The following is a 9,614-nucleotide window of genomic DNA, read 5'->3' on the forward strand; positions in this document are numbered from 1 at the left end:
TCTTTTCTTTTTGAATTTCCTTACTGCCTGACCACAGTGCTCTCTGCTGACATCTCTGTCCATTTTAGGAACTGTCCAGAGTAGGAGAAAATCCCCATAGAAAACCTCTCCTGCTCTGGACAGTTCCTAAAATATACAGAGGTGTCAGCAGAGAGCACTGTGGTCAGACAGAAAGGAAATTCAAAAATAAAAGAACTTCCTGTGGATCATAACAGCAGCTGATAAGTACTGGAAGGATTAAGATTTTTTAATAGAAGTAATTTACAAATCTGGTTAACTTTCTGGCACCAGCTGATTAAAAAAAAAAAAAAATGTTTTCCAGTGGAGTACCCCTTTAACTTTACTGTGATGAGATATCCTAATGCACCAGAGATTATTTTATTATATATTCTTTTAATAGCGGCTTTTGGTGCCAGTAATTGAGGAGCAACGTAAAATAAAGTTTGTGCAATGTTTTAGGATAATTTATCTAAACTACAGGAGTGCAGTAAAAATATTTTAAAGGGAACCTGTCATCAGATTTTGCCATATGTAACAAGTGGCAAAATCTTCTCCCCCTTCCCCTTTGCCATCTTCTTCTAATCCCTTCTGCTCAGGCTGTAATGACACCTGACGGCTCAGGCACAAAAAAAAAATAAAAAAATAAAAAGGCGGTCTAGTTAGATTTTTTTTTTTTAGTCGAAAAAATTTGAGACGGATTTGAAGCCTGAATGGCACAGAGTGTACTGTGGTTTTCATCATGGATTAGCTTTATACAAATAAATGTAGGGATACACAGATTTTCAAGACTGTTTTGAAGGGGAATTCAAGATTCTGTACCAAAATTTGTGTTAAATTCCATTGTGTGAATGGGACCTTCAATCTTAAAGGGGTACTCCGCTGCTCAGCGTTTGGAACAAACTGTACCGAACGCTGGAGCCGGCACCGGGAGCTCATGACGTCATGGCCTCGCCCCCTTATGACTTCACGCCCTGCTCCCTCAATTCAAGTCTATGGGAGTGGGCGTGACAGCCGTCGCGCCCCCTCCCATAGACTTGCATTTAGGGGGTGGGGTGTGACATCATGAGGAGGCGGGGCTATGATATAAGTTGTATTTCTTTCTGGAATTCATTTCTGTCTGACCACAGTGCTCTCTGCTGACACCTCTGTCCATATCAGGAACTGTCCAGAGTAGGAGCAAATCCCCAGAGCAAACCTATCCTGCTCTGGACAGTTCCTGATATGGACAGAGGTGTCAGCAGAGAGCACTGTGGTCAGACAGAAATGAATTCCAGAAAGAAATACAACTTCCTGTGGAGCATAACAGCAGCGGATAAGTACTGGAAGGATTAAGATTTTTAAATAAAAGTAATTTACAAATCTGTTTAATTTCGTGGCACCAGTTAATTAAAAAACAAAATTTTTTCCACCTGAGTACCCCTTTAAACCTTGTTAGACAATGTAGCTATGCTGTAGTCAACTAAAGCTAAAAAAACAAAACTAAACAAAAAAAAACGTACCAGAATGCACTGCACCAGCTGTATATGACGGAACATCACTGTAGATGGCATAAGCTCCTTCTTGGAAAGCAGAGGCAGCTGCGGAAGCGGCTCCACCCAAATGCCCTTCTGGTAATGTAGCTTTATTGTAAAGTGCTTGTTCAGCAAATAAATCTACACAAGGAAGGAACAATTCTGAAGAACATTTCATATGCGCAACTTACTATTCCCATTTATAACAGTATTATTGAAGTGACTCCATTTATAAGATGGTTTATTAGATCCACCAAACTTAAAGGGGTACTCTGCTGGACAACATTTTTTTCTTTTTAATCAACTGGTGCCAGAAAGTTAAACAGATTTGTAAATTACTTCTATTAAAAAATCTTCACCCTTCCAGTACTTTTAAGCAGCTGTATGCTCCAGAGGAAATTGTTTTATTTTTTTATTTCTTTTTTGTCTTGTCCACAGTGCTCTCTACTGACACCTCGGTCCAGAGCAGCATAGGTTTGCTATGGGGATTTTCTCCTGCTCTGGACAGTTCCTGATACGGGCATCAGGTGTCAGCAGAGAGCACTGCGGACAAGACAAAAAAGGAAATTCAAAAAGAAAAGAATTTCCTCTGTAGCATACAGCTGCTAAAAAGTACTGGAAGGGTAACATTTTTTTAATAGAAGTAACTTACAAATCTGTTTAACTTTCTGGCACCAGTTGATTTAAAAATAAAAATATTATACCGGAGTACCCCTTTAAGAGTTTGATCTATTGGCCCAATAGCATATTGCTCCAGTTTATATATTATATATATATATATATATATTTATTTTATATATATATATATATATATATATATATATATATATATATAAAATGACCTTAATCATTGTATAATAAACTGATCTGCAACTTTCTAATATACTGTGGGGGAGATTTATCAAAACCTGTTCAGATCGCTTAAAAATGAAAGAAGCGATCTGATTGGTTGCTATGGGAAACTGGGCAACTTTTCCTCTGGACAGGTGTTTAAAAATCTCCCCCTGTGTGCACAAATTCTTCAATATGTCCCAGTCCTCTGTTTGCTGTCATTGAATGGAATGTTCTTATATACATAGAGAGCTTCATAATATCAGCCCATGTGAATGTGCGATGACTACAGTATATGCTACAAATAGTAAAAAGTCTAAAGTAAAAACATATCGTTACCTAAGATCATTTTTAATAGCAGCAGATGAAACAAAGTCTGTACATTAATACATATAAATTCGAGTAGAATACAGACATAGCGCACATCTACAATCTTGCATAATGATCTGATTGCTTCTCAGCATAATATCAAAAACTATCAGGTTGTTAATATACATTTTTGATCAAAAAGTACAAGCCCACTCGCCACGTCAAGGCCACCTATTCAGAGTGGGTCCCTAACGTCCCTAGCATAAAATGGCGCAGCACCGGGCGGCGACCACCACCGCCGCGACACAGGTGCCCACGGGGGGGGGAGCGACCCACTAGCAGAGCGGCACCAATGCCTCTCAAACCAGTCTATAGGCCGCACCTATGTGCGCTATGTCTGTATTCTACTCGAATTCATATTGTGATTTCTTTCTTCCCCCTTTTTTTTGTTTTTTTGAACATGTGCTGCACTCTTCCCCCACCCCCCACAGCCAAAACCTATATAGGTGGTAATTAACCACAATAGGGCCATTTCACTCCTAGCAGCCTCCCAGTCTGACTGGGAGAGCAGGGTAAGTGAGCCATTACACCTTGTTCACACTGGTGTGGTGCGGGGCGGCGTCCGTTGCTGCCGTGGTGCTGTGTCTGCGGGCGGGTGCGGCCTATAGACTGGTTTGAGAGGCATTGGTGCCGCTCTGCCAGTGGGTCGCTCCCCCCCCCCGTGGGCACCTGTGTCGCGGCGGTGGTGGTCGCCGCCCGGTGCTGCGCCATTTTATGCTAGGGACGTTAGGGACCCACTCTGAATAGGTGGCCTTGACGTGGCGAGTGGGCTTGTACTTTTTGATCAAAAATGTATACTAACAACCTGTTAGTTTTTGATATTATGCTGAGAAGCAATCAGATCATTATGCAAGATTGTAGATGTGCGCTATGTCTGTATTCTACTCGAATTAATACATATAAAGTAAATAAAGATACACATGGGAAATCAGTAATAAATCAACATTACCCTCACTCCCTTGGTAAAGATCCAGATGCTCCAGTTCTTCAAACAGATCTTTCTGCACGGAACGAACAGTAATAATAAGATAATGAATATGTCGGTATGAAGAATATAATATGGTATACAACACACATGACAACTAAAAGAAATGTCCATCCTTAAAGGGGTACTCCGGTGAAAAACTTTTTTCTTTTAAATCAACTGGTGGCAGAAAGTTAAACATATTTGTAAATTACTTATATTAAAAAAATCTTAATCCTTCCTGTACTTATTAGCTGCTGAATACTACAGAGGAAATTATTTTCTTTTTTGAATGCTCTCTGATGACATCACGAGCACAGTGCTCTCTGCTGACGTTATTATAATAATGCTTTATTTATTGTTGTCCTTAGTGGGATTTGAACCCAAGTCCCCAGCACTGCAAGGCAGCAGTGCTAACCACTGAGCCACCGCGGTGCACTTAGCATACATCTGCTATGCATGGTTGCTAAAATGGACAGAGATGTCAGCAGAGAGCACTGTGCTCGTGATGTCATCAGTGTTCCAAAAAGAAAGGCATTTCCTCTGTAGCATTCAGCAGCTAATAAGTACTGGAAGGATTAAGATTTTTTTAATAGAAGTCATTTACAAATATGTTTAACTTTCTACCACCAGTTGATTTAAAAGAAAAAAGGTTTTCAACAGAGTACCCCTTTAAAGTGGTACTCCGCTGGAGCGATTGCTTGGAGCGGGCAGCGGGGGGTCGTGACATCAAAACCATGCCCCCTCGTGATGTCACGCCACGCCCCCTCAATGCAAGTCTATGGGAGGGTGGCAGGGGTCGTGACATCAAAACCATGCCCCCTCGTGATGTCACACCATGCCCCCTCAATGCAAGTCTATGGGAGGGTGGCGGGGGTGGTGACATCAAAACCATGCCCCTTCGTGATGTCACGCCACTCCCCCTCAATGCAAGTCTATGGGAGGGTGGCAGGGGTTGTGACATCAAAACCATGCCCCCTCGTGATGTCACACCATGCCCCCTCAATGCAAGTCTATGGGAGGGTGGCGGGGGTGGTGACATCAAAACCATGCCCCCTCGTGATGTCACGCCACTCCCCCTCAATGCAAGTCTATGGGAGGGTGGCGGGGGTCGTGACATCCAAACCATGCCCCCTCGTGATGTCACGCCACTCCCCCTCAATGCAAGTCTATGGGAGGGTGGCGGGGGTCGTGACATCACAACCATGCCCCCTCAAGATGTCAGGCCACGCACCCTCAATGCAAGTCTATGGGAGGGGGCGTGGTGGCCACCACACCCCCTCCCATAGACTTGCATTGAGGGAGCGTGGGACCCCCACAATCAGACATCTTATCCACTATCCTTTGGATAGGGGATAAGATGTCTAGGGGCGGAGTACCCCTTTAAATGCCATTATTAGTTCAAATCAAGTGACTTCATTGATTTAACCTTTATTATTATGAATTACAAGCTGTATTGTATTTCAGAGCTGCATTCATAGTTCTGCTGGTTGTTACTGGAAGTTGTCAAGCTTGTAGTCAGAAACACCCATAAGGTTATGTTCAGAAATATTCATGCTGGAGATTCCAAAGGTGGTCGGTGCCGATAGAACCAGGCGGCACTAGGACTGCGTGGACCTGTATTCCACATGGATTCCAGCAAAAGAATGATGGGTGAAGGAATTTCAGCGGCGGAAATCTCCTCTGCTGAAATTCTGTAATATGCATTGTGCATCGGAATCACATTGACAACAATGTGCTCGGAAATTCCGTAGCGTGTACCCAGCCTTACTGTTTAGTAGACCTTTATAATGGGATAGCTAGTCTTCCCTTAATCAGATTACTTCTTAATGTCTAATATCAGGGCTCCATTACATAAACAATGGGAGATTTGATCTGAATCCAGCAGAAGTGTGAATGCAGCTCTGTGGTACAATAAAGGATTTAACACAGGATTTGTACAGGATAAATATCATACTGTATGTACACAGTGATCTCACCAGCAGAATAGTGAGTACAGCTCTGCAGTATAATACAGGATATAACTCAGGATCAGTACAGGATAAGTAATGTAATGTATGTACACAGTGACTCCACCAGCAGAAAAGTGAGTACAGCTCTGGAGTATAATACAGGATATAACTCAGGATCAGTACAGGATAAGTAATGTAATGTATGTACAAAGTGACTCCACCAGCAGAAAAGTGAGTACAGATCTGGAGTATAATACAGGATAGAACTCAGGATCAGTACAGGATAAGTAATGTAATGTATGTACACAGTGACCTCACCAGCAGAATAGTGAGTACAGCTCTGGAGAATAATACAGGATATAACTCAGGATAAGTAATGTATTGTATGTACACAGTGAACTCACCAGCAGAATAATGAGTACAGCTCTGGAGTATAATACAGGATAGAACTCAGGATCAGTACAGGATAAGTAATGTAATGTATGTACACAGTGACCCCACCAGCAGAATAGTGAGCACCGATTTGTTAATATTCTTTCTCTTGCATATAAGGACTGAATTATTATACGGTAGAATCAATTAGAAAACACTAGGGAGAAGAAACATAACTGAACTATGGCCAAATGAGCTTCAATAAGGAGGGATCACTGGATATAACTCACTGATGTACTATGAAGGTCTTGGTTGTTGGAGGAGGTAGGAATTGCAGTAGTGCTGTTATATTGTTCTTCTTGAGCAGTTCCATTTGCTGGAACTTAAAGAGACGAGATATTGTCAGGAATCTTTCATGAGAGATGCTTCTTTCCAAAATTACTTTAAATATGTCATTATAAAACCAGGGCATGGTACTGTTCATGTTTCTGTTTTTTGTGTTCCCTTTCTCAAACCCCCTTCTCCAAACTATCCTGAATGGAGCAGCAAGGCTTTTCTTTCTGAAAAGTGGCTATACTGCACCAGTCACTGCACTGGTCGCCCATTCACCAAAGAATCCAAATTAAAGGGGTACTCAGCTGGGAAAACTTTTTTTTTCTTTAAATCAACTGGTGCTAGAAAGTTATCTTCACCCTTCCAGTACTTATCAGCTGCTGTATACTACAGAGGAAGTAATTTTCTTTTTGAATTTCCTTTCTGCCTGACCACAGTGCTCTCTGCTGACACATCTGTCCATGCCAGGAACTGTCCAGAGTAGGAGCACATCCCCATAGCAAATCTTTCCTGCTCTGAACAGTTCCTGACATGGACAGAGGTGTCAGCAGAGAGCACTGTGGACAGACAGAAAAGAAATTAAAAAAAGAAAAGAACTTCCTGTGGAGCATACAGCAGCTGATAAGTACTGAAAGGATTAAGATTTTTACATTGAAGTAATTTACAAATCTGTTTAACTTTCTGGCATCAGTTGATTTAAAAAAATGTTTTCCTTTGGAGTACCCCTTTAAAACTCATTACCCACAAAGCTCTCCGCAGTGCTGCACCACCCTACATATCTTCCCTGTCTACCACCCTGCCAATTATCTAAGACTGACATCCACCATGATCCAAACCTCTCAGTTTGGTCCCCAGGACTTTTCTGGCGCTGCACTAGTTCTTTAGACTCCACAGCATAATTCCCTGGACAAGATTTATTCAGAATAATTCAATGTGCCCTTAAAATAGATCCATTTAGACAGGTGTCCTTTCCTTTTACCACCACCCTCCTTCATTCGTCATATCTCCAATGGCCCCCTCTGATATGTGCTCCTTATGTAATACAATAACTTACTGGTGATCTCATATATTTTATGAGGATTAACAGAATCGGAGCCGTGGTCTAGAATCATGCGTATTCCTTCCTTCCGAATCAAAGCAGAGCGAAAATTCCTCTTCCATCGTGGTGGATCGGGCTTTTCCGTCAGGGGATCATAGCAACCACTAGCAATGGCCCAGGCCTGGAGAGACAATGAGATCATTCAATCATTCTGCTATTATCTATGTGTCTCCCAAACAGGGTGCCTCCAGCTGTTGCAAAACTACAACTCCCAGCATGCCCGGGCAGCCTTTGGCTGTGAGAGGAACAAGGATGGGATGGATGGGGATGTTGAGAAGAACGAGGATGGGGGGGGGGGGGGTGAGGAGAACAAGGATGGGGGGGGGTGAGGAGAACAAGGATGGGGGGGAGTGAGAAGAACAAGGATGGGATGGAGGGGGATGTTGAGAAGAACGAGGATGGGGGGGGGGGGGGTGAGGAGAACAAGGATGGGGGGGGGGTGAGGAGAACAAGGATGGGGGGGAGTGAGAAGAACAAGGATGGGGGGGAGTGAGAAGAACAAGGATGGGGGGGAGTGAGAAGAACAAGGATGGGGGGGGGGCGAGGGTGAGGAGATCTCGGAGAGGGGGGGGGGGGGGGAGAGGACCATGAAGAGGACTTTTGGATCTGGGGAGGGGGACAACAAATTAGCCTGAAGAGAGGTCTGTGGAGGGGGCATAGGACTGTGGAGAGGACTCTGGGTACTGGGGAGTGGGGCAGAGAAGCCTAGAGAGAACTCTGGGGAGGGGCAGAGGGGGCATGGCAAGGACTCTGGGTTCTGGGGCAGAGGACCATGGAGAGGACTTAGGGGTCGAGGGGGTGGAACAGAGGAGTCCAGAGGAGAAGGACAAAGGGATCAGGGAGAGGACAGTGCAGGGGTGGCATTTAGCTGAAGAAGAAACAGTGTGAGACAATATCATTATGGGCACAGTGTGCGGCCAGTATTATATTCAGGTGGCGCAATGTCTGTCAGGATTACGTTCACACTGCGGATATCAAGCTGAATCTCTGCTCGCAGGAATTCAGCGAGCGGAGATACAGCCTGGCAGCCAGGGGCGGCAGTAGGACCATGCGGCACTGCGCCATCACCATTGACGGCTATGCAGTGCTGCGGAATTCTGCACAAAGAATGAACATTTTCATTCTCTGTGCAGAACAATTTCAGCGGCAGAATTGTCGGCCGCTGAAATTCCTCAGTGTGTACAGGTCTCATGTAAACCCATTCACACTCATGGTAATGTTCATTGCGTGGAATTCCGCAGTGTGAACGTACCCATATAAGGATTATTGTCTTTATACAGAGGATGAGGATCTGCTGAGGAACCAATGATGTCCGGGCGTCAGACTCTACAGAGAAGATGTAGCAGGAAGAAGACAAGGAGACTACCCCAGATGAAGAGGAAAAGGAAAGACAACAGAGAAGACGTCACTCAGGTCAGAGATATCATTGTGTATTCTCCTGATTGTCCTATCAGAGCTGTTGTAATTTGTCATTTCTGCAGTGATGATTAGTGAAACTGTACCCCAATTTGTGTGTGTGTGTGTGTGTGTGTGTGTGGGGGGGGGGGGGGGGTGTTGCAATTTTTCTGCATCTGGGCCCTGTGGTTTCCAGCCCCTGATTGGTGGGACACTGATATATTGGTGGGTCATCCATACAAGGGAGAAGTGTATTTAACCCCTTAAGGTAAAACCTTTAAGTGGTAATACCTCTGACATGCTTTTACTTAGTGACGCGATTCTTGAAATATTTTTTTTTTTTTTTTTTTTTTTTACATATTGTACTTTATATTAGTGGTAAATCTTTGTTGCTTCATGCAGCATTTTTTTTTTAAAGTCCAAAATATTGTAAATATCTGGATTTTTTTATGGCATTTACTGTATAGTAAAAATAATGTTATTTTTATTCTGTCGGTCAGTACAATTATGGCGACACCCAATTTATATAGCATGTCATTTTTTTCCCCCAACAAAACCTTTTTTTCCCCCTTTTTGTGTTCTGACAGACATAACTTAAATTTTTTTGTCCAACTCCATTGTGTGAGGGTTTAATTTTTGCGATTCATGCTACATCCACCGGATCTGTCGTCACACGCTGGAGTTGCATCCCGGCACCTCACAGGTTAACATGTGTGTAACTACTCATTCATTCATCTACCAGCACATATAAACCCTCTTTGTACAGTATTATGTTGCCATGATTAAGA

At 43.2% G+C, this 9,614-nt stretch overlaps 1 protein-coding gene across 4 annotated transcripts in view; it reads right to left on the bottom strand.

Moving 5' to 3' along the window:
* Nucleotides 1-9,614, bottom strand: part of IRF3 (interferon regulatory factor 3) — a 53,894-nt gene that overhangs the window by 16,788 nt on the left and 27,492 nt on the right. For 3 of the 4 annotated variants that reach the window (XM_056541944.1, XM_056541943.1, XM_056541941.1), the window contains exons 3-6: nt 7,387-7,552; nt 6,290-6,381; nt 3,661-3,712; nt 1,500-1,652 (exon numbers count right to left, since the gene is read on the bottom strand). In XM_056541944.1, coding sequence (XP_056397919.1) covers nt 1,500-1,652; nt 3,661-3,712; nt 6,290-6,381; nt 7,387-7,552 — 463 coding nt within the window. The remainder of the gene's footprint in view (nt 1-1,499; nt 1,653-3,660; nt 3,713-6,289; nt 6,382-7,386; nt 7,553-9,614) is intronic. The other variant, XM_056541945.1, reaches the window with a different exon arrangement.

The sequence above is a fragment of the Hyla sarda genome, chromosome 10 (assembly GCF_029499605.1).
Source record: "Hyla sarda isolate aHylSar1 chromosome 10, aHylSar1.hap1, whole genome shotgun sequence".
In the NCBI taxonomy this organism is placed as follows: Eukaryota; Metazoa; Chordata; class Amphibia; order Anura; family Hylidae; genus Hyla; species Hyla sarda.